Source organism: Saccopteryx leptura, chromosome 5 (genome assembly GCF_036850995.1).
Source record: "Saccopteryx leptura isolate mSacLep1 chromosome 5, mSacLep1_pri_phased_curated, whole genome shotgun sequence".
Taxonomy (NCBI): Eukaryota; Metazoa; Chordata; class Mammalia; order Chiroptera; family Emballonuridae; genus Saccopteryx; species Saccopteryx leptura.
Genome location: NC_089507.1, coordinates 117,189,379 through 117,215,248, shown reverse-complemented (window position 1 = coordinate 117,215,248; position 25,870 = coordinate 117,189,379). Strand labels below are relative to the sequence as shown.

General features: G+C 36.8%; 1 protein-coding gene across 9 annotated transcripts in view; it reads left to right on the top strand.

The window, feature by feature from the left end:
* WAC (WW domain containing adaptor with coiled-coil) overlaps positions 1 to 25,870 on the top strand; it is a 111,181-nt gene that overhangs the window by 72,744 nt on the left and 12,567 nt on the right. For 6 of the 9 annotated variants that reach the window (XM_066386984.1, XM_066386980.1, XM_066386981.1 and 3 more), the window contains exons 7-10: positions 3,956 to 4,264; positions 16,947 to 17,216; positions 19,838 to 19,960; positions 25,574 to 25,722. In XM_066386984.1, the coding sequence (XP_066243081.1) occupies positions 3,956 to 4,264; positions 16,947 to 17,216; positions 19,838 to 19,960; positions 25,574 to 25,722 (851 nt within the window). The remainder of the gene's footprint in view (positions 1 to 3,955; positions 4,265 to 16,946; positions 17,217 to 19,837; positions 19,961 to 25,573; positions 25,723 to 25,870) is intronic. The other 3 variants (XM_066386979.1, XM_066386986.1, XM_066386985.1) reach the window with 3 other exon arrangements.

The window sequence follows — 25,870 nt, the reverse complement described above, 5'->3', positions numbered from 1 at the left end:
ATAGTTCTGTGAGACTGGATATTTAAGCTATATTTCTTGGAACTTAATTTTATAAGTAAAATTGTACTTAATTTTTAGAAAGCAAAAATGATTTAAAGTACTAAAGTTAGGAAATTGAGAATTTTGCATTTTGAGACGGAGGACTTAGGTTTTAGTCCCATTTCACTTAATATTTTAAGTAACTGACTTTTGATAAACCATTAAAAATGAGATAAAGGCTTTCCTCCTTAGGTTAAAATAAAAATAGCACCCACCTTCTGGACTTTCTGACCAGTGTTGTGGGAAGGTGTGGGTGGGTATGGAGGAAGAACAGTAAATGGGTATAAAAAGAAATTTATTTTATTTTATTTTTTTAGTTACCTGGCTAGGCTTCTCCACTTAGTGACTGATGGGTTTCCAGAGGAAAAAGATCAAAGCCTTATACGTCTACTTATTCTTTCCAAAATAACCTGTCATTTGAGTCATTCCTCCTCTGCTGGGGTAGAGTAAGTGAAGGGGGTAATTTGAGATCTAAAAGATATATTGATGTAAGTGAAGATATAGTTTTCTCTTTTTAATAAACCATTTTTAAAAAAAATCTAATCAGTTTCATTAATTCTGTGACTCAGACATTTGGAGATACATACTTTTTTATCTGCATATAAATGTGTTCATACATCTTTTCCAATAAAAATGTAATTATATATTACAGTTTTTAATTCTTTTTTCAATAATGTTTCAAAGATATATTTCAATGTCAGTTTATATTTCTGTTTGGTATATATATTGACTGCATGGTGTTCTGTGCAGAACACCATGTGTTTTGGATGTGTCCTCATTTATAGAATAATCTGTGGATATTTTAGGTGGCTTTTAGCCTTTTCCTATCGTAAACAGTACTTTAATTCATATTTTTGCCCACTTATCTGTCTGCTTCCTTAGCTAAATTTCTAGAAGTGCAAAGAGTGAGTCAGTGTGTCTGTGTTGAAATGTAGTTGAGTGTCACACTTTTTGAGTTTTAAGTAATGCTTGAGAAAGGACCTTGGTTATGTTGGGGGGTTTCTGTTTGTTCTTAATTTGTCAACTGAGGTTTATGTGGTGTGGTGTAGTAATAAAATCCCTAAGTGTTTGACTTTAGCCAAAAATTAATTGCGAGTTAGCCCATATGACCAGTCCATTGGTATTCATGTAGGGTAAGGCTTAACGCTCTGTAATTCTGTCTGCCAATAAAGAAGTGTGTGTGTATGTGTTGTGTGGAGAAATAGATTTTAGAGAGGTTTTGGGGGTTTTTGCAGTGTACCAAATACCAAATAATGTTCTCCACAATTTGTCATTGAAAATTATATGGATAAAATTTTTAATTTGATATTACTGCTACTAGATTATTTTTGTCATCTTTAATATATGCGTTTTAGAGTGATTGCTTGATGGTTAGAGAAACCCTAACTTGGGGTTCTCAGTAATAACACAAATGACATTTGGAGTCAGGTAATTCTTTGCTGTGGAATGCTGTCCTGTGTGTGTTGTACGATGTGTATCACACCTCCCAGTTGTGACAACAGAAAATTTCTCCAGACGTTTGCTAAATGTCTTTGTTGTGGGTGATGTACAAATAGAGTCAGTGCTTTAATCATTCTGTAGAGTTCAAATAGGAAACTGGCAGGTATATCTTTCTTAGTTCCTGTATTGCTGCTGCTGATTTTTCCCCTAAAGTTTATAAGTGTTAAAAGAAATACTATCTAATTTTTCATCGGAGTACATTTACTTTATGCATTTAGACTGTTATAATCATAAAGAACTAAATGGGAGTTTTCTTGGTGAAAGAAAGAAACTTCTAGGTAATCAAGTGACAGGATTGGTGGGAATTGGGTATAGTATTATTTCTGTTATGTCTGTTCCTAAAAGTTTCTATCATAGTGGCAATATATATTTTCAGGAAGAAACTAGTGTAGTATAGTATGAAACTTTTAATAAGTTTTCTGTGCATGCAGGTTGATAGTTGACCAATGAATTAATATACAACAACAGATAAATGTGTTGTTCATTTTCCTGATAGGTAATATATAACACTGAATGTCATTTATCACTGTATTTCCCATGTATAAGATGCACCTTAATTTGGGGGCTGGAAATTTGAAGAAAAAAAAAATCACATAAAGTTATTGAACTCAAGTTTTATTCATCATAAAATTCATACACTCCTCATCACTGTCAAAACTCCCATTTATTAGCGTGTCTTTCATCTGTGTCTGAATCAGTGTCATCAACAATGAGTGAAAAAACAAGTGCAAAAACCCCCAGGATATGCAAGTAAAAAAAAATCTACAAAAAAAACCACTGTATAAAACACAACCAGTTTTAGACCCCAAATTTTTCGAAAAACGGTGCGTCTTATATATGGGGAAATATGGTAAGTCATTAAGTCAGAAGACTTTGTGTTTTGATCTGATTGAAGTTTTTTGGCTGTACCTTTTACTTTGATGTAACATATGTAGGCGTTGTGCACTGATGAGTTAAAAACTGACAAGTAGTTTGAGCATGCTTCCTTCTTTGTGCTGTCCTGGTTTCTAGATTTGGAGGAACTAGTAAGAAACAATACAGTGTTCAACAGGAAGGGCATCCTTTGGCACTATACTGCTCACAAAAATTAGGGGATATTTGATCACTTCAAATGAGCAGTATATTATTACATAGAATGTACTTTAATCTTAAAATGTTTTTCTACTTGGAAACACATGAAACATACTGTTTTAATTCTTTAGTTACTGATTAGACTTATTGTTTAAACTAGAGTTTTTTGATAAACACAAGTTTTGTTACGATGATTGTTGAGTTTTTCCTACTTTTGTATTCTTTGTGGAGGCAAAAGTACTTAACTCCTGAATTTAAAATAGTTTTTGTGGCTTTAAATTGGAAGAGGATCTGTTCTGAAAGTAATTAATAATAACAAATAGTTTTGTTTTATTTTTTACTATGCTTTGGATGTAGCACTTCTATTTTTACATAGCATTATCTATACCTTTATTTTGTAACTAATTCTGGTTTTTGCCAGCATTATTAAAATATTAACTGATTAATTCAGTCATTCCAAAATGAGGTCAGTTGAGCCCTAGCACAAACACTTTCAGAGCCCACAAATTAACTATTTCAGTATTCAAAAAGATTAAGCTAACAAAGCTAATATTTTACAGTAGAATCATTGTGGATAATTCAGTTAATTATTAGAATCTAAGATCTATATTTTAGAAGAATGGTTTTTTAATTCTTTTTTTTTTTTTTTTTTTACCTAAAATGAGAAGAGGGGAGGCAAAGAGACTCTCACATGTGCCCAACCGGGATCCACCTGGCAAGCCCATCGGGCAATGCTTTGCCCATCTGGGCTATTGCTCCATTGCAACTGGAGCCATTCTAGTGTCTGAGACAGAGGTCATGGAGCCATCCTCAGCGCCGGGGCCACCTTTGCTCCAATGGAGCCTTGTCTGCGGGAGGGGAAGAGAGAGAGAGAGGAAGGAGAGGAGGAGGGGTGGAGAAACAGATGGGTGCTTCTCCTGTGTGCCCTGGCTGGGAATCGAACCCGGGACTTCCAAATGCTGGGCCGATGCTCTACCACTGAGCCAACCAGCCAGGGCTACTTTTTTAAAAATAATTTTATCTGAGTAAAATGTAACTCCATACACTGATTTTTAATGTTCTGTTTGAACAACGGTGTGGTTCTAAAAAATCTCCAGGAAGTAGTAGCCTACTTGAAATCTGAGTACTATAGGTCAATTAATAAAGTTGAGGTAGAATTCTTCCAGTATTAGATATTTATAGTAAATAGTAGTAGTAAAACTGCAGACACTAACTGAGCTTGCAGTTTCATTAAAAGTACAATTTTGTTGCTCAATTAGCTGATGTTCAAGATAGGATTCTAACGTAATCTTTTTTCTTCCCCTTTCCGTCATTCCAACATCTTTTTTCGAACTGTGAACTAAAGTGGAAGACAAGCATTCCAGTGATGCCAGTAGTTTGCTCCCACAGAATATTTTGTCTCAGACAAGCAGACACAATGACAGAGACTACAGACTGCCAAGAGCAGAGACTCACAGTAGTTCTGCGCCAGTACAGCACCCCATCAAACCTGTGGTGCATCCAACTGCTACCCCCAGCACTGTTCCTTCTAGTCAATTTATGCTACAGTCTGATCACCAGCCAAAGAAATCATTTGATGCTAATGGAGCATCTACTTTATCAAAACTGCCTACACCCACATCTTCTGTCCCTGCACAGAAAACAGAAAGAAAAGGTATGCATTATTACTAGATATGCTGCACGTTGAACTATATAGTTTCTGAGTTTCTAATTATATTACATTATTTCCATTAGCTTAAATTAACTTAATTATAAATTCCTTTTTTAAGTTTTTTAGAATGTTACTGTGTAGATATAGGTCTACCGTTAGCCATATTTGGCTTTTTCTTTTAACTTGAAATTATGAAAGTTATGAAGCCTCATAACTGTTTTGCCTGACATTTTGAAGTCCAGTATTTATAACACTTAATAATGGCTTGAATAACTTAGCCAAATGACTGTCCCTAGAAGTTTTGTAATTTTTGGTTTTTGTGATGATTGTCTTGTTGGTTTAATTTAGAAATTGTCTCAATTTTCTATTAATTAAAATTCAGTATGAATAGAGACATTTTTAAAACTTGTCATTTTTGTATAATTATTCTACTATTGGTTTTAGTTTGTGAATTAGAAAACTGAGTCGTGGGCCACAAGATAAGTCTTTTTTTTTTTTTTAAGGATATAGAGTCTTAATGTCTGAAAAGTAGAAGTTATACTTTGCAACCAAAACTGTATTTATCCAACTTAGTGCTAATAACCATACCAAGTTCAAAAAGGTTAGAGAAAAATTGTGGCAGCCACTGCTTGGGAGGTGGCACATAAACAGAAGCACAGTGATGGCAATGGCATAAGTGTATTTGCCTAGACCACTCACAATCCTAAACATATGTTTTAGAGCAGCGGTTCTAAAGCCATCGGAAAATACATATTTATTATACATTTTTAAATAAAATATATATTTTCCGATGGCTAGGCGACCCCTGTGTTTTGGTCATTCGACCCCCGCCGGGGTCACGACCCACAGGTTGAGAACTGCTGCTTTAGAGTGTTTTAAGGAACTAAGGAAATGAAAATGCAATAAATAAATTACTGTGAGTAGGCCCATAAGCAGGGTAATTAGCAGGTTGGCGTTAGTAAATGTCAAGGAACTTTCAGATGTCTTAATGGGTTTTGAGAATGCTGTGTGTACATGAGGTCCATCCACACATGGACCTCAGGCCATATCTGAGCTGGTGTCTCCCTTTCGCCTCCTAAAGTCCAACTTGAGGGCCAAGGATAGGTATGTAAGTCATGTTCACCCTGATGCAGAATTAAATTTACAAAGAGAATTCTTGAGAGATGAAAATTGAATCTAGTAATTGTTAATGTGATGGTACTTTCTAAAGGATGTTAGGTTTTCCAGTTCTTAAAGAGTCTTATTTTACCTTGTTTATTTTAACACTTTTTAGCTTTTACCTCCTTTTTGAAATTCTTTCTTTTCTGTCTTCTGGGATACTGCTACTCTTAAATTTTCTAGTTCTGTTATCTTCTTGCCCCTTCAAGACCAGCAGAGTTCTGTGTTTGACTGTGTTGTTTTGTTTTCTTGCTCATCATGTTCTCTGTTGCTGGGCATTCTTATGAGTGGCTTCCAGGTCTTTTATTTCTGGCTCACATACATACTTTCCTTCCATAAGCACTTGGTATTTGTTACATCTCTGCAGAATGCAATATGTCCCAAATTCCTCTTTTTTTCACAGTTTATTCTGAGCTTCTCAGTAAGTGACAACACTATTTCCCCCAACTATTCCTTGTTCTTCAACATTCTTGCCCACCTGCCCTACCCAGCCGTCGACAAATCTTGGCTTCTTATCTGTGTGTGTTCTTTCTCTTGTTTATGTAACTGCCATTATTGAAACTCAGGTTATCTCTCCTGAACTAAACTGACTACTGCTCTGCTTTCTTTTCACCCAGTCCATTCACTTGTGGTGGCTTCGTTATAAAAATTTTTTTGGATTTATTACTTCCTTGTTCTAAATTTTCTAATGGTTTTCATTATCCAAAGGATAAAGTTCATACTTTGTAGTAAGGTTAAAAAGCAAGGATTTGACAGTCTGGTTGCAGCCTGTCTTCCTGGCTTGAGCTCCAGCAGTCCAATATAAGACATTTCCTATAATTCATCTGTTGCAAATTTATACATTTCTTAGGGCATGTTATGTTCTTTAATATTTTAAGCCTTTGCTGAAAAGAAAGACGTTTCTTCCATTCCATCTGTTAAACTCTTCACTACCCTTTGTTTAAGAGCCAGCTCTAATGTCCTTTGGTTCTCAGCATTAGTTAACCTCTTCCATTTTTTCCCATACACTTTGTGCTTTTGTTTATTACAGCATTTATCACATTATAATTTTAATTCCTTCAATTAGACTGTGTCCTGTGTAGAATTAGATGTTACACTTTTGCGTTTGTACTTTTTTTACCTTCTGCCCTCTCCATGCTTCTTCAGGTACCATTCCTGACAAACCTAGTAATTAAAAATTAACAGTGTACCATGTTTGGTGCAAAGGGTTTAATGTACATTTTAATTTATTCTGTAAAGCAACATCCTGAGGGAGAATGTATTATCTCTTAGATATGAAAAAGACCCTGCACATTGCTGCAGTCTAAAAACATATGGTGTTAAGAGGCAGCTTTCCCAAAATCCATATTCTTTTTATAAAACCATAATGAAAGACCCAGCAAATCTATATTAATTTAGACTCCAGAAATTTCTGACAAATCATAGGTGATTTAACTTGAAATTCTACAAAATGTTTGCTAATCAAACTTGACATAAAACCTTTAGGAAGAAATTCAGTTACCTTGAAATTGCCTATTTAAAAATTCTACAGTTTCCAAGTACTTCTCAAATGTGAACTGAAGATAATCTGTTTCCTTAAATAAGAATTTGGATTTTTTCAGATTACTTTCTAGTTAGTCTAAATTTGTAAAGCACCCATTAATTTGAAATATGTATATTTTCCTCAGAGATATTAATGTTATTATTTAAATTGTGCTTCCTATGGACTCTTCTTACCAGTGTAGTGATTTCCTTATTTGGATTTTTCTTAATTTATTTGAAGCATTTGATGGTTCAAATAAAATTGGTCTCTTGGTCTTCAGTGCTAGTAGAGTAAGTAGTTCTAAGGATGTTAGCAGTAGGGTGCTGCATTAAATAATATAAGAGCAGGATCTTTCTTAACCACTGATCTAGCCATAGTGCTTTGACAAATATTTGATGTAGATGGATAAATATACTCACAAAAATTAGGGGATATTTCAAAATGAATATGAAGCAATAAAAAAAAGAAGTGTTTGATTTCATTTATTAAACAAGAGCATCAGAAAAGTGAACAAGTCAAAGAAAGTGATTATGCAAATGAGATGCAAAATCAACTTTTATTTCATTGGTGAAAATGCACTATACAAAGGCTCAAAGTACTAGAGTATCTGCATGTTCCCTGATCCCTAATTTTTGTTAGCAGTGTAAGTGAAAGAATTGTAATGGGTGTGTTAAGGGTTGGAGAAACAGCAGCATTGGTCATGGTTTACGAAAATGTATTTGGAGAAAAAGAAAGAGGTTATATGCATCTAATTAAAGGATACCAGCAATAGATTAGATCTCTACAGTGGTCTCTCACCATATCGCGGTTCACTTTTTGTGGTCTCACTGCATCACGGATTTTTAAATTGTATATATCTAATTTTGTATCGTGGATTTTTTGCTATGTAGCGGGATTTGTGGTATATAGGTATTTTTATATATTAATTATTTTTGCAGTAAAATAAGCATATTCTAGCCTAAAAATTTAAAACAATATAAAAAAATGAGTTAAAACATATTAAAAGAATATTAAGTTGAAATGAAGCCTTAAAAAAAAAATATATATATATATATATAATAAAAAATATAAGGACGCTTCTTTGTGAATTTTCATCTATTGTGTATGGGGGGGGGTTCTGGAACGTACCCCCGTGATAGATGAGGGACCACTGGTATGCCTTTTGAGATGGAAAACCTAAGATAAATCAAAATCTATCCTTGCTTGAAGGGAAGGGACGCAAATGTGAAGCAGCTTTGAAACTTAGATTTTGCAGAGCACAGTTCTTGCGTTGGGTAGTATAAAACAAGGGGGAAGTTGGCTACCTCCTTGTAGATTATCTATTAGGGTAACATTAGAACATCTATTGGCAAGGTTAATTTATTGGCCAACCATCTAATAAAGTAACAGACTCTGATGTGCTAAAATATCTAAATCTGATATTTCATCAGTTGGCTCCTTGTCTGTTCTATAAATTGGCCCTAACTCCACTCTCTCTTCCAGATTTGTGAAATTACAAAATAGGCAGGAGACATGAGTCCATTTTCCTTTGCTTTGGCCAAATAAGTACCACGTTAGAAGAGTTTAACAGTCTTAATTAACAAATTTCTGGTGATTTATTAGCACAGATAAGTTTGAAAAGTAAACAGAATGGCCACAGAAATAGACCTATGCAGTGATCTCAAGCTAGCTTCAGAAGATTAACATGTCTGATAGTCAATAGTTACGTGCTATTCTAGTTGTCATCTAATGGGAGGGATGATTATTCATATATTGTGAGGTTAGGGTTAGTCACCGAAATAAGCTTTCCTTTTGTATTTTGATGATATTTGTAGACAGGGTAAAATTCTAATTAACCTAAAACTTTTCACTGTGTATCAGCAATAAGCCCTTTATAGCTGACCTATAGAAGGCCATTAACTGCCTGTAATGGGTTACATTTAGCACTCTACGTCTTTGCTTTAAAATAATTTTTTGTTTCACTAAGTACTCATGAAAAATTAGAAAGATTGGCCATAAAGTTACTTAAATATTGTTAAATAACTGATTGTGTAAATGGAGGAATTTAGTCTCTTTTAGTCAATAACTTTAAAATTATGTTTTATAACTTGAGGGTTAGGGACGATCTCTCTACTCAAGACCCAAAAAGGCATTTGCCCTTCTTTTTTCTCCTCTTTTTGTATTTTTCTGAAGTTGGAAACAGGAGGCAGTCAGACAGATTCCCGCATGCGCCTGACCAGGATCCACCTGGCATGCCCTCCAGGGGGCGGTGCTCTGCCCATCTGGGGTGTTGCTCTGTTGCAACCAGAGCCATTCTAGCGCCTGAGGCAGAGACCACAGAGCCATCCTCAGTGCCCGGGCCAACTTCGCTCCAATGGAGCCCTGGCTGCAGGAGGGGAAGAGAGAAACAGAGAGGAAGGAGAAGGGGAGGGGTAGAGAAGCAGATGGGCTCTTCTCCTGTGTGCCCTGGCCGGGAATCAAACCTGGGACTCCTGCACACCAGGCCAACGCTCTACCACTTAGCCAACCGGCCAGGGCCAAGACATTGCCTTAAAAGAGAAAGTTGACGTATATATTTGACCACATAAGACATTTAAAACTTGCCTGACCAGGTGGTGGCTCAGTGTCCTGGATGCAGAGCACTCAGGTTTGAAACCCTGAGGTCACCAGCTTGAGTGCAGGCTCATCAGCTTGAACAAGGGGTCAGTGGCTTGGCTGCAACCTGCCAGTCAAGGCACATACAAGAAACCAATCAATGAACAACTAAAATGCCACAACTATGAGTTGATGCTTCTCATCACTGGCCCTTCCTGTCGCTTAAATAAACAAATTAATTAATTAAAGCTTATCTGTGACATACAATAAACAAAGGTTAAATGGTGAATATAAAATTGGGATAAAATATTTGCAATATATGTAATAGTACATTGACAATACATTAAAAATAAAAGCAGTATGAAAAAGGTAATCCAGTAGAAAAGTGAGCAAAGGCTATGAACAGGCAGTTACAGAAAAGGAATTTTAAAATGCCAGACTGACCTTACAGTTACTAAAATTAACTCAAACTGGATCAATGGACCTGATTTCTTAGATGTGACACCAAAAGTACAGGCAGCAAAAGAAAATAGTTGAATTGGATTTCATTAAAATGTAAAATTTTGTCCATCAGAGGACGCTCCCCAGTGAAAACACCCACAAAACGGGATGAGATTAAAATTCAAAATACAGTATATAAAATCCTATAACTCTAACAAAATGAAACAACCGAGTTCAAAATGGGCTAAGGACTTCAATAGACATTTTTCTAAAGAAGAGACTTGAATGGCCAATAAGCACATGAAAAGGTGCTCAGCACCATTAGTCATCAGAGAAAGCAAATGAAAGCCACAAGGAAACACCACTTCACATCCATTAGGATGGCTGTTACAGAAACAGCAAAGGAAAATAAGTGTTTTTGAGGATAGAGAGATTGTGGACTTCTCTGTGTTACAAGTAGGAATGTAAAATGACAATAGCTGCTGTGGAAAACAGTTTGGCAGTTCATCATAAAGTGAAATTTTATCATAGGATCCAGCAATTCCCCGCCTACGTATAGAACCAAAAAAATTGAAAGCCAGGAAATTACACAGGATTTCTATACCATGTTCACCGCAGCAGCATTCACTATAGCCAAAAAGTGGAAACAATTCAGGTGTCCAATCAGTGGATAAAGGGGTACCAGATTGTGACACACATATTATATTACTCAATCTTAAAAGGAGTGAAATTCTGACATGTGTTGGAACATGGATGAACCCTGAAAACCTTAAACTGATTGAAAGAAGCCTGACACAAAAGGTTAAATATTTTTTATTTTACTTACGTGATGTATCTAGAATGGACAAATTCAGAGAGGCAGAAAGTAAAATAGTGGTTACTAGGAGTTGGGGAGCTACTGTTTAATTAATTGGGTAGAAAGTGTCTATTTGGAACGATGAAGAGGTTCTGGAGATGATTATAGTGGTGATGGTTGCACAACAGTGTGTATGTCCTTAATACCCCTGAGTTACAAACCTAGACATTGTTAAAGGGGAAAATTGTATGGCATATATATTTTTCTAGTATAAAAAGTTTCAAGAGAACTATTACCAATACATATTAGAAATTAAAATTAAAATAATTTAAATGAGATTTTTCATCCTTAAGATTAGTGACAACTGGCCCTGGCCAGTTTGCTCAGTGGTAGATCGTCAGCCTGGCATGTGGATGTCTTGGGTTCAATTCCCACTCAGGGCACACAGGAAAAGCACCCATCTGCTTCTCCACCCTCCCCCTCTTATTTCTCTCTCTCTCTCTCTCTCTTTCTTTCTTGCCCTCTTGCTCTCACTGAATTAAAGAAAAAGATTAGTGACAAAATGTGAGGAAACACAGTTGGTGTATTAGGTTGGTTATTGCTGAGATCACCTTAGTATAACAAAATCAAATGTTTTGAAATATGCTCATGCTTTTTATTAGCATAGATTTTCTCAGTTGAATAAAAAAATCAAGTGCAAAAATATATCTTTATATTATAAAACATCAGCACTGTATTTATGTACATTTTTGAATACATAGGAAATATTCTGGATGGATACATTATTTAAAATATTAGGCCCTGGCTGGTTTGCTCAGTGGATAGAGCATCGGCCCGGTGTGCAGATGTCCTGGGTTCAATCCCCAGTCAGGGCACCCATGAGAAGTAACCATCTGCTTCTTTTCCCCTCCCTCTCCCCCTTCTCTCTTTTCCCCTCTTGTAGCCAGTGGCTTGATTAGTCTGTGCATCGGCCCTAGGTGCTGAGGATAACTCAGTTAATTCAAGCATCAGCCACAGACAGGGGTGGCCAGGTAGATCCCAGTTGGGGAGCATGCAGGAGTCTCTTTATCTCTCCTCCTCTCACTTAAAAAGTATAAGTATATACAGTGGTCCTTCGCCTGTCACAGGGATTAGGTTCCAGAACCCTCCACAGTAGGCGAAAATTCACTAAGTCACAACCTTATATTTATTTTATTATTTATATATATTTTAAGGCTTTATAAACCCTCCCACACTCTTATAAATCTTGCCCCACACTCTTATAAACACTTTCTATGCTCTTAAACACTTTCTATACTCTTAAACCTACGTAATTTTAACAACATATAAAATTCTGAGTACTCACCAGTGAATATACAGTAATATTCTTTTAATATATTTTAATATTTTAAATTGTTTTCAATTTTTTAGGCTAGAAAATGCTTATTTTACTTAAAAATACCGCAAAATTCCACGATATAGCAAAAATCCACGATACAAAATTAGATATATATAATTTAAAAATCCACAATACAGTGAGACCCTGAAAAGTGAACGGTGATATGGCGAAGAACGAGTGTGTGTGTGTATTCATGAGTTATAAAATTAAAAATAAAAGTCACAGATTATATACCAGGTGTTGTTACCTAGCTATCTTACATTTTTTTTTCTACTGGCATACATTTTTTCCCTTTAAAATTTCCCGTGCTGTACTCCGCTGTGTAGCACCATTACTAGAAAATAGAACAGGCAGTTCCACACCTTAGTGCACTGCTAGTTTGAGCTTTGTTCACATGTCCTGTTCAGTACTTTTTTTTTTTTTTAAGGTGAGAGGTGGGGAGATAGGCAGATTCCCACATGCACCCTGACCAGGATCCACCCAGCAATCCCATCTTAGGCCGATGCTCGAGTACCAAGCTATTTCTAATGCCTGAGGCTGATGTGCTCCAGTGGAGCCTCTGGCTGGGGGAGGAGGAGGGAGGAGAAGCAGATGGTCACTTCTCCTGTGTGCCTTGACCAGGAATTGAACCCGGGATGTCTATATGCCAGATCGACTCTATCCATTGAGCAACCAGCCAGGGCCCTATTCAGTACTTGTATAGCAACTATCAGAACATTGTAGGAAATTAATGATTAGAAAAGTAATTCGTACCTTTTACTACTATATATAGAAAAATACAGAGTTTACTTGTTCTGAACTGTAGTTCTTTTGCCTTTGTGTTATTAAAAGAAGTGGTTGTACATTTTATAATATTTTTAAAAATACGTCTAAGTTAAATTTGTGTCAGAACTATATAGTGTTAACTCAGCTTTATGAAAATGGCATAAAGTGAGCTGTTGTCTGTTGTCTCAGTTGTTTATGGAGACCTTAGGCTTTCCTCCCCATTCTCACAAATTTTAAACCTATGGAGACCACATCCACATGCACCTAGGTCGCTCTTTATTGCCAATTTCAGGCATCCAGTCAACAAATACATGCTGATGCTATCTTGGTGCCAGACCTCCGTGTGTACGAAGGCCACAGAGATAAATTCAACAGAATTTCTCTCCTGAAGAAGTTCACATTCTAATAGAAGGGAGGAATGATAAACTGTGTATTAGAAGATGCTGGGTAAGATAAAAGATCTGTGTCAAGGCATTCTGCACACAGGAGGGGCACACAGCCAACACGTTTCTTTCACATTTTAATGGTAAAAGTAAAACTACCTTTCAGTATAGCTTTTTAATCCATATTAATTATTAAACTCAATACATTATTCACAATTATACTTACAGACTGAGGCAAATATGTAATATTTAAAATGTTTAAATGTAACATGATTTGGAAGGGCCTTTATATGGGGGTGAGTGGTACTATTTTTTAAAGAATGTGAAAATAGCGTGCTGAAGGCCTGCCCAGAAATGGGGTGCAGCTTTCCTGTTTTTTATTGTAACCCATTTGTACACTCTGTCCTCTGAGTCTATGCTGTGTTTTTCTGTTTTGGTTTTGATTCCTTTTGTTTTTAAAGTTAAGAACCTTGGAAGTTCTCTAATCTTCCCCCGCGCCCCCCCCCCCCCCCATAACCTGCAAAGGACGCCAGAATCACCCATAGAACTTTTACAAGTTCAGCATATGCTTGTGATTGACTCACCAGGTTCATGAGGACAGGGGTGGAGCCCTGCTCTCTGTGGGTGTTTTTTGTTTTTTGGGTTTTTTTAACTTTATAGGTGATTTTAATTACAATTCTATTGAAAACTGGTATTCGAAGTACAACTTTTCTGTAGTAAAATTCTTGACTTTAGAGTTCTTGCTTGATGGTTCCATAAGCATGGAGCAGTATCAACTGGTTTCCATATTATTTATCAATAATTCTTTCTTATGAAACTGTAAAAGGTATCTATCCTCAGGATAAATAAACATTAAAAATTAGAAGTTAAGGATGTTTTTGTTTTGTTTTTTTATGGTGTGATTATTTTTCTGTTTGGGGGTGTTAATTTTTTATGGTATCCTGTGTATTTTCTTGGATTGAAGCACAACACTGAAGAATCTTCAAGCTACTGTTAATATTTCAGATCCGTGGGTAGATTTAGAAGCACCAAAACAAATTTGAAAACAACTCACACCTTTTTTTCCAACTCCTGCCATTAAAAGCAGAAGAAAACCACAGTAAAAGTAACCAAAAGAGGGAAGGGTCATTCCAAAGAGATGTGATTATTAGTTTATGCAGAGTATAAAAATACAGAACTTGTTTCAGTCTTAACATTAATTAAACTGTCTATAAGCTGTGTATTTCCTAAATTGAACCTTCAGAGATGATTTGAAGGAGACTGCTACTATGGTCTATAATTGCCCCATTAAATACAGTAACTTTCATCTGGCTTTCAAAAGGAAAATCTTGTTTAATTCAAGTTTCTGTGTACTTATCTTCAGACGAGGGTAAAAGTAGGCTTACAGTTGTTCATATACAAAATAATGCAATGATAAACTGTATTTTGCATGCTTATAAATCCTCCTTTAAAATGTTTACCGTAAAAAATTAAAGTGTCTTAGGCTTTCTGACTTGATCGTAATGGATCAGTACATCCTGAGGTTTAGAGAGATATTGCCCCTAGTTCTTTTGACCATTACCCTAGTGGTATAAAGGCTGATAGGAGTTCATTTTCAGTAAGCTTGCTAGTAATACCCAGATTCTCTGGGGCCATGACTATTAATGAATGTTTAGTTCCTAGAATTGGAAATGAAGATTTATAGTTACTAGGTAGCAGGGTAATATTCAAATACAGTGTGCTTGAAACATACATCATAATAGCAGTTGTAAGTCAGTTATTGTATATGCACATGAGCTTAAAATTTTCGAGAAATGCGGTATTAAAGATGCTTTAGCATAACTTTTTTCTAGTTAAATAATGATTTTATTGCTTGAATACATACATAGACATTTTATGCAATCAGCCCAGAGGATGTGGATGATTTCATATATCTAATTGGGAGGGAGGACTCTTGGTCTTAAAATATTGAGCCAACCAGTGAATACGGCTCTTGATCAGAATCAGATGAAATTTAGGATTCTTATTCTTTCTGTTCCTCTTAAGATGCTTTTAGATGGCAGCAGTTTTCTTAATTAAATGGTAGGGAACCTCAGGAAGATCAGGAGCAAGTTCTTTGGACTTAAAAGAATTCTCAGGGTTTTATTGGCTGTCACAAAACTTACTTGGGCAATGCCATGTGAGTCTCTCAGGATCATACCAATTTGCGAGGGAGTCATGCCCTTCTTGGCCAGTTTGTAAGCCGTCAACCATCAACTTCAGCCAGGTTGGGATGCTATGGCCTTGGGGCAGAGCCAACTGGGACAGGCCTTTCCCAGGAACTTACATGCAAGTAGCAGAAGGCAGCAAACTTACTTAGACCAATATTGTAAGATAATATGTATGAATATCTTGAATAGTCCCCATTCTTAATGTTGTTACCCATAGTAAGGTCTCTGTTTCTAATGCTCTCTTGTCCTCCATGAAAGTCACTGTATTAGTAAAATTTCATGGTATGAAAATACCAGTCTGTGTTCATTTTTCTGTTGGTGGGTATTTGATTTGTTTCTAGTTTTGTGCTAAAATAAAGCAAACATAATACTGTGATAAAAATTGTTGACTGTTTCTCCTGATGTACATCAGAGTTTCTCTAAGGGTACATACCAAAAGGAAGTTACTGGACCATGAAGTGTGTGCAGCTCCAGTTTTTCTAGATAATGCCTAATTATTATTTTCCAATGTGGTTATATCAGTCTAGCCTCCACCGGAAATGTGAAGTATTTCGATTATTCCTTGCCGACATTGATATTGTTGGGCTTTTAAGTTTTTATTAAACTGGTGACCATAAAAAGATACCCTGTTGTGTTTTCTTATCAATGAAGTTGACCATCTTTTGCAGTTTTTTAAGCCGTTCAGGTTTATTTTGTGAAATCTTTTCATGTCTTTTATTTTTCTATTGTGTAATTTGTCCTTTTTGATTTATAGGAGTTCCTTAAAATATTTTGGTTACCAGTACTTTTGATGTAATTGGTTTGCTTTTTGTGAATTTCTGTATCTTTCTGTCAGAGGTGTCTTTCTATATTTCCCTCTCTTAGTTTTAAAGATTTAAATATATATACAGAAGTTACAGTTACCTTAATTTTGTCTTGTTTTAAATGTAAGTTTTTATATCTGGCAAGGTACACACTAGTTGTCTATCATACCCTTAGCCTAGGCCAGGACTGCCCACGCCGCTGCCTGTCCTGATGTGCATGATGTGTTATGTTTAGGCAGCTTGTTATTTTACTCATAGATATTTTCACCTTAAGTTATTTTATAAGACATAGCATTTAGTCCTGGAGAATAATATTGTTCCTTTATCCTAGTGGAACTACTTGAATGTGTAGTTAACATGCAAATATGGTTAAAACAGCATTACTAATAAATAATGCAGTATTTTCAGAATCAGATATGAGTGTGGTTTGAATACCCAGGTATTTACCAGGTTTTGTGACATAAAGCAAGTATGCAGTCTTCCAGGTGTCTCACCAGTAAAATCAGGGCATAATAATGCCTACCTCATCATTCTAGTCAGTCATGTTTACAGAGTCTCTTCTGTGTGCTAACTTGCAAAGTTTAAATGACATTACTTAGGCTGGGTGCCTGGCATGTGGAAGTAACTTGTTAGATATTGGTTCCAGTTTCCTCTATTTGAGTAATTTTTTTTTCAGCCTTATTATCTCCTGTTTATTTAGAATCGACACCAGGAGACAAATCTGTATCACATTCTTGCACAACTCCTTCCACGTCCTCTTCCTCCGGACTGAACCCTACATCTGCACCTCCAACATCTGCTTCAGCTATCCCTGTTTCTCCTGTTCCGCAGTCACCAATACCTCCATTACTTCAGGATCCAAATCTTCTTAGACAGTTGCTTCCTGCTTTGCAAGCTACACTGCAACTCAATAATTCTAATGTGGACATATCCAAAATAAACGAAGGTAAATTTTCATGCTAATAATTTTTACAAACTAACTTGTGTATAAAATTATGTAATTAGTAAAATCCCCATTTTTAGGAGTGGTCTTTGTCTCATTTTGAAATTCATATTTGTACTTTATTATTTGGAATTTATATCTCCCATAATGTCGTATTATTATAGTTGAGTTAATATTGGGTTTTCTGTGTATTTTTCAGGACTCACCATATACTGGTATATACTGGTAGTTAACTGGAAATAAGCTGTTTTGCAAGTAAAAAGCATTTGCTAAACTTGATATAAAAACACTCGATTTTTTAGCTTTTTAAAAAAAATCCTGTCTATGGCTAATTATTTGGAATGTTTAATATGCTGATTACTAGAATGGTAGGAACTCAGGTAATTAATACTTGAAAATATTTTGTGAAGGGAGGTAATGGATAACATAGCATTTGGCTCTTTTTCATAGTTTATTGTGTTAATTCCAGCTTCACTTTTCAGTATGTGAAAACTTTCAGGCAGTGATTGCAAGGAAGTCTGAATAAAAGTATATACTGTACTCTTAATTTGTAAACCATTTAGATTCAAACATTAAGTCCTAAGAGCATTGCAAAAAATTTTATTTTCTTACATTTTTATATGGTTGAATTCTTTATCTTAAAAATGAAGCTATGCCCAGCCCTGGCCAGTTGGCTCAGCGTTAGAGCATCAGCCCAGTGTGTGGAAGTCCCAGGTTTGATTCCCAGCCAGGGCACACAGGAGAAGTGCCCATTTGCTTCTCCACTCCTCCCCCTCTTCTCTCTCTCTCTCAGTCTCTCTCTTCCCCTCCCACAGCCAAGGCTCCATTGGAGCAAAGTTGGCCCGGGTGCTGAAGATGGCTCCATAGCCTCTGCCTCAGGCACTAGAATGGCTCTAATTTCAGCGGAGCAAACGCCCCAGAGGGGCCGAGCATCACACCCTGGTGGGCATGCTAGGTGGATCCTGGTGGGGCGCATGTGGGAGTCTGTCTGCCTCCCCCCTGCCCCCGCCCTGCTTCTCACTTCAGAAAAATTAAAAAAAAAAAAATGGAGCTATGCCCTGGCCAGATGGTTCAGTGGTAGAGCATCGGTCTGGCTTGTGGAAATTCTAGGTTCAATTCCCAGCCAAGGCACACAGAGAAGCGCCCATTTGCTTCTCTACCCTTCCCTCTCTCCTTTCTATTTCTTTCTTCCCCTCCTGCAGCCAAGGCTCCACTGGAGCAAAGTTGGCCCGGGCACTGAGGATGGCTCCATGGCCTCTGCCTTAGATGCTAGAATGGCTCCAGTTGCAACAGAGCAACGCCCCAGATGGACAGAGCATCACCCCCTCGTGGGCATGCCTGATGAATCCCAGTCAGGCACATGCAGGAGTCTGTTTCTCTGCCTCCCGCTTCTCGCTTCAGAAAAATAAAATTAAAAAATGGAGCTATTGCAGGCTAGTTGGTCATTAATCTTTTGTTCTTACTGTCCTCAGCTTTTCTGTATTTTAATTTTATTGTCTAAGGCAGTGGTCGGCAAACTCATTAGTCAACAGAGCCAAATATCAACAGTACAACGATTGAAATTTCTTTTAAGAGCCAGATTTTTTAAGCTTAAACTATATAGGTAGGTACATTGTTAATAACTTAATTAGGGTACTCCTAAGCTAGCCTTTGCTAAAAACGTCCTCTATATGATTGAGCCGCATATGGCTCGCAGGCCGTGGTTTGCGACCTCTGGTCTAAGGTAACCATGCCATTGTCTTGTTTGATAGGTTAACTCTTTATTAGGCAAAGTGGAACTGGTATACAGTTTCAAGAAATGATAGCATAAGAAAATGCTAGTAACGAAAGCTCTTATGGCTTTCTTAAGTGCCCAGCTTTTTTCCTCTTAATACCCATTCTTAAAAGATTGCTGGACCATCAGCTTTCAACATAACCTCTCTGATTTCTCAGGCTGCTCAGCTATCTACACAAGGTATTCATATTCTTAGATATCTTCAGCATTGTATCTTGATTTGGGGGGATTTCTAGCAAATCATTTCATCTTTGAGCTTTTTTGCTACAGTAATGGTTTTATTTTATGTTTGATGTTTTTTTTTACCGTCACTATAGTGTTTTTATATACCTCATCTTGTTTATTTTTTTATTGGATTTATTGAGGGTGACATTGGTTAATAGAAGTGTACAGGTTTTAGGTGCACGATTCTGCAATACAGTAGCTATCTATTGCATAGGGTTTGAGTAGGGGTTTGAGTGGTCGGCTTGTCTAAAAAAGCAATCTGTTTAAATAGCTACCATTTATATAGTTAAGAAACTGAGCATTTTATCTATATGTGAATAGGTTCATGGTATAATCAGGAGTTCCAGTGAATACTCATGTTACTGTTTTTTAAGTCTCAGAGAGGAGAATTTTACTGTAAAGGAAAGTACTCTTTTTCTTGATCATAATCCCATTAAATTTCTTGTCCTCTGCCTCTGGTTATTTCATGTCTCTAGACCCATTCTATGACTCCTGTTATCAAGATCTTTATTTTGACAGTTCTAGTTTGATACAACTCTAGTTTTTTCTGTTCTTTCTGAATTTTTAAGTTGTTATTAATGCCACATATGCCTCTGTTTTATTTTAATTTAAGATATATTTTTAGTTCTTACAGCAGCTGTGACACAAGCCTCGTTGCAGTCTATAATTCATAAGTTTCTTACTGCTGGACCATCAGCTTTCAACATAACCTCTCTGATTTCTCAGGCTGCTCAGCTATCTACACAAGGTATTCATATTCTTAGATATCTTCAGCATTGTATCTTGATTTGGGGGGATTTCTAGCAAATCATTTCATCTTTGAGCTTTTTTGCTACAGTAATGGTTTTATTTTATGTTTGATGTTTTTTTTTACCGTCACTATAGTGTTTTTATATACCTCATCTTGTTTATTTTTTTATTGGATTTATTGAGGGTGACATTGGTTAATAGAAGTGTACAGGTTTTAGGTGCACGATTCTGCAATACAGTAGCTATCTATTGCATTATGTGTCCACTGCCCCAAGTCAGGTCTCCCTTTATATACTTTTTGGGTGAAAGAGGCTTTACCATCTTAAAATAATTGCCATCAAATCTGCAATGCAATATATATTTTATGCTGAAATTAAGTTATTGTTGAGATAGTTTACTTTAGAGCTGAAAATAAATGATGATACGCCCTCAGTAGTTGTGAAGAGTTGAGTACGTTTTAATAGTTGAAGTTTGGTTCAGGTTGATATTAGATGGTTTTTGACTAGAAGATATGGATACAGAAAAGCACAAGTCTTGCCTTGAAATAGCCATCTTCCTCTTCTGTGATGTTATTCAATGGAGAGAGACACAGGGATAAAGGAGAAATGAAAGGGTCGCTTTGACTCCTACTCAAGCCCCAATTCAGAAAGCTGGTAAATTGAGCAGGAATAACTGATCTAAAATTGAAGTACAGTGGTACCTTGAGATACGAGCAGACCAACCTATGAATTCTTAAGATATGAGCAAAATTCCGAGGTATGAGTCATGATTCAGGAAACTGCTGCTAGTTGATGCATTGGCGCATGAGTCCAGTATCGGCAGCACAGTACCAGCATCTCGTTCTTTCTCACTGTTACCCACAGAATCAAGTCGAATCTCGTGCACTCTACCTGTTCTTGCATCATTTTTGCATTTTTTACTAACTTTTTGTATGTGCTGTCAATGAGACCGAAGAAGGTGAGTGTAAAGGACAGTGGTGAGAAGAAGAGAATAATGTCAATAGAAGTAAAGCAAGAAATAAAAAAAAGTATGAGCATGGTGTACGAGTGATTGAACTGGCCAGGCTGTATGACCGCAATACATCTACAATTTGTACCATCCTTAAACAAAAGGATGCCATCAAAAGCAAAATCCAGCTAAAGGAACTACAATTCTGTCCCAATTAAGGACAAATATCTATAAAGAAATGGAGAAGCTTCTGCTGGTGTGGGTGAAAGAGAAAGAGCTGGCAGGAGATACAGTGACGGAGGCTGTAATATGCGAAAAGGCATGTATTATTTACAGCGACTTGAAGAAGAAAGAATAACCATCAACCTCAAAAGAGGCAGAAGATACGTTTAAGGCAAGTCACAGCTGGTTTGAAAATTTCAAGAGATCTGGCATCCACTCGGTGGTGAGGCATGGTGAAGCTGCGAGTGCTGACGTTATGGCAGCTGAGGAGTACATCGCACGTTTTGCTGTGCTTATCGCAAAGGAAGGCTACATCCCCCAACAAGTGTTCAGCTGTGACGAAACAGGATAGTTTTGGGAAAAAATGCTCTGGAATACTTTCATCATCACAGAGGAGAAGAAGCTGCCAGGCCATATACCCATGAAGGGATGTCTGACCTTTGCATTGTGTGCAAATGCTAGTGGTGACTGTAAAGTAAAGCCACTGCTAGTGTTATCATTCCAAAAATCCTTGAGCCTGTAAGACTCACAAGATTCTTAAAGAAAAACTGCAGGTTATGTGGCGCACCAATGTTAGGGCATGGGTTACGCGGCATTTTTTTACTGAATGGGTAAATCTCGTCTTTGGTCCTGCGGTGAAGAAATATCTTCCAGAAAATAAACTCCCGATGAAAGCATTACTAATCCTTGAAAATACTCCAGCCCACCCACCTGGTCTTGAAGATGACATTCTCGATGAGTTCAAATTCGTGAAAGTCCTCTACCTCCCACCCAACACGACTTCAATCTTGCAACCTATGGATCAGCAGGTCATTTCCAGCTTTAAAGAGCTTGTTCTGCCGCTGCTTTGAGGTGACTGAGAATACAAATCTAACCCTTCAAGAGTTTTGGAAAGATCACTACAACATCATGATATGTTTACAGATTATTGACTTGGCATGGCAAGAGGTTACAAGAAGAACCTTGAACTCAGCATGGAAAAAGTTATGGCCTGATGTTGTTGCAGACAGGGACTTCAAAGGATTCCGACCAGAGACCAAGACCGAGGTAGAAGCGTTGGAGGAGATTGTGTCCCTCAGAAAGTCCTTGGGTCTGGAGGTAGCTGAGGGTGACATAAAGGAACTCGTCGAGGAACATGAGGAGGAACTCTCAACTGAGGAGTTGAAGGAGCTACAAGTGATGCAACATACGGAGCTTCTGCAAGAGATTAGTAGTGAGGAGGAGGTCGAGTCGGAGGAAGTGATTTCTACAAGTGAAATTAAAGACATGCTGGCAATGTGGGAGAAGCTTTCAAGTTTCATTGAAAAGAAACACCCAGAAAAAGTTTCAACTGGTCATGCTTCAGCACTTTTTAATGACACTTGTTTGTCACATTTCCGTAACATTTTAAAAGGCAGGCAACAGCAAACCTCTTTGGATAGATTTTTATTCAAAAGCCCTGCAAGTGAAAGTGCCAAAAGTGCAGCCAAAAAGGCAAAAACAGGTGGTGATTAAATGAAAAATACATAATGTTAAGCTTAGGTGACCTTTAAAGTTAAGAAAATGCTTTTTTTTTTTTTACAATTAAGTTTTTGTGGTTTCATTTTAAGTAAAGAAAGTGCAGTTTTAGTTTTGTTTAAAGAAAATGAAGTTTTAGTTTACATTTAGTGTTAAGAAAGTGCAGTTTTAGTTTACGTGTCTACAGTGCCTGCATCCCTTCCTCCCTCCATCCCCCCTCCGCCATTCACTTTTGTTAGCCCCACTCGTCTGTCTCCAAGGTAGGAATACAGTACTAAATAACACTTTTCTCTTTTACTTCATATATTTTGTTATGCATTGTTAAAGTATACATGTGTGCTTCTTAATTAAAAACTTGTCTTTTTTCATAATTTAGGGTGGTCTGAGGATGTTTCACAGGGCTGGAACGGATTAAATCTATTTCAGTTATTTTAAATGGGAGAAATTTGTTTGATATACGAGTTGACTTACAAGCTCAGTTGCAGAACGAATTAAACTCGTATCTCAAGGCACCACTGTAGTAATATGAACTACTAGAATACCATATTTATACACTACTAGGAGAGTTGAGATTGCCACAAAAATTTCCATAAATAAGACAGCAATAATGAAGAAAAAAAGGCCAATTTTACTGACTGAAATGAATCCCAGAGTGATCCATTAAGAAGTCTAGGTTAGATGCCCTGACATTTATTTGTACACATTTGTGAGTAAAATGTTCTACAAAATAATTAAATCTGTGAAATAAAAGTACCACATTGCAGATTTGTTTAAAAGACATGATTGGTAGAGTACCCTATAAATGTAAGGTTATGTTAGGAATGAGGTCTGTTGATCTCTTATGAGGTTAAGATCCAGGAATTCACTCAATTTTTGTGTCATGAATATTCAAAATTTGACAAGCACTCAATTAATCAAGTTCTTACCTCTGAAGAAATGGCATGTCTTCCACCAGCCTAATAAACATTCATTAGATAGCTTTTAGCTCTAGTTTCTAGAGTAGATAATATAATAATCAAATACCATAAGCATCAGGGCATATTAGCCTAACACTGCAGAGCCAAGAGAAAATTGAATCTGCTGTTTAGAAGAAATTCATTTTCAGATACAGGAGCTTTCTGAATAGAGACTAGATTCCACATCCTATGAAATAGGTTTTATATAAACCACTTAGCAAAACTAATAACCAAACCTTTAAAAAGAAGGAGCAAGATTAATAAACAAATATTTTAGGAAGAGTAAGAATAAAGTAACATTTTTAAACAGAACCCAAAACTAAGTAAAAGAAGTATAGAAAGCATAATATAATAACAGAGGCAACAGACCTTTGACTCCAGCCAGAAGGATGTGCTTAAGAGCTAAAGGCAGGCAGATTTCCCCATGAATAACATGACTACACTTAGCTAAGCAAAGCTAACTCTCTATAATAAAAGCTACAATTTATAATATTTTCCAGAGCACTTTTGGTGTGTATCATTTGAGCCTTTTAATTTCTCCATTCAGTTCTTTCCAAACTGAAGTGACATACAAGTGAAGTAATTACGCACAGCCTTCCCGGGGTCAGAGCAATGATGATGGTATTTATGATCTTCCAGACCATACCTATAAAGTGCTACAACAGTAATTCTTTGAAATCACCTGTTTTAAAACTCATAATTTTTCTTGCATCCTACCTCACAATGTACAGTATTTGTTTATTCCAGGATAAGAACACAAGCTTTAAAAAAAAAATTAGTAGTATAATGTAGAATCTAAAGCTGAGAGAAAAAAATAAGTAATTTGTAGTATAGAGTCACGGATAAAACCTTAACTCAGAATTTTAATACTAAATCCAGTGATTACTCAAGTACACAAATGAAGATTAATACATATGCCACTGAGAGAGTCTCATGGATGCCGTTCAGCCCAACAAAGTGATGGAAGCAAAAGCTAGTCGTTCATATAGCCAAGGACCCTTTTATGCTCTCTGTATGTTAAAAGAAAAAAAAAAAGCTCACTACTTAAACACAACAAAAATCTTGAGAAGCCTCATGAGGTAGTGGCACAGTGGTTAGAGTGTGGCCTGGGACACTAAGAACTCAGGTTCTAAATCCCATGGTTGGTGTCTTGAGCGTGGGCTTGAGAGTAGGATCGACATGGCCTCATGGCTTGAGCCCAAAGGCGGCTGACTCAGCTAGAGCCCCCAGTCAAGGCACATATGAGGAAGAAATCAATGAACTAAGGTGCCACTACTATGGCAGTTGATACTTCAGACTTCTCTCCCTTCCTGTCATGCCGTCTGTACCCCAACTGCTAAAAAAAATAAAATCTTGAGAAAAGTATTATTTGCAGATAAGTGTACTAAGTAATACTTTTTTCTTTTATTTCATGTATTTTGTTATGTATTGGTAAAGTATGCATGTGTGTTTCTTAATTAGAAACATTTTATTTTTCATAATTTATGATGGTTTGGGGATGTTTCATAGGGCTGGAATGGATTAAATCTATTTCAGTTATTTTAAATGGGAGAAATTTGTTTAATATACGAGTTGACTGACTTACAAGCTCGGTTACTGAACGAATTAAACTTGTATCTCAAGGTACCACTGTATAATAGTGAAAAGACTTGATCAATTCTCTAGATAGCCTCATGAGGCAATAGACTAAGGTAGAACCTGAGCCTCAATGTAGACGAAGAAGTAATGGATGGTGAAGATGCCTTCCATGTGAGAATGGGTTCAGACTTACCTTCTTGCCTAGCCTTAGAAGAGAGTGCGCCACACTGGATGTTACTTATCTGTAGCACACAGCTCATATAGCTAGGGTGGCCCTGATGAGTATCTCACATCCTGACTTTTAGGTAGTATTTTCTTGGGGGTGGGGGATGCATGTGCAGAGATGCAAAGATCCTCAAATGTATTACAGAGGTTGTTCACTGGAAATTAACTCCTTCATTCTTCTGCAGCCCAGCCATCTAATCAGTCTCCAATGTCTTTAACATCTGATGCATCGTCCCCAAGATCCTATGTGTCTCCAAGAATAAGCACACCTCAAACTAATACAGTCCCTATCAAACCTTTGATTAGTACTCCTCCTGTTTCATCACAACCAAAGGTATGTCGCCTTCAGGGAAACTTGAGAAAAGAAATGATTTAGTTAAGTTTAATGATGTTGTAGAATCTGTATTATAGAAAAAGCCAGGAAGAAGGAAGGGGTGGCGTGAATAACAGGTGAGTGTGAATAGATGCAGGTTAGAACCTCT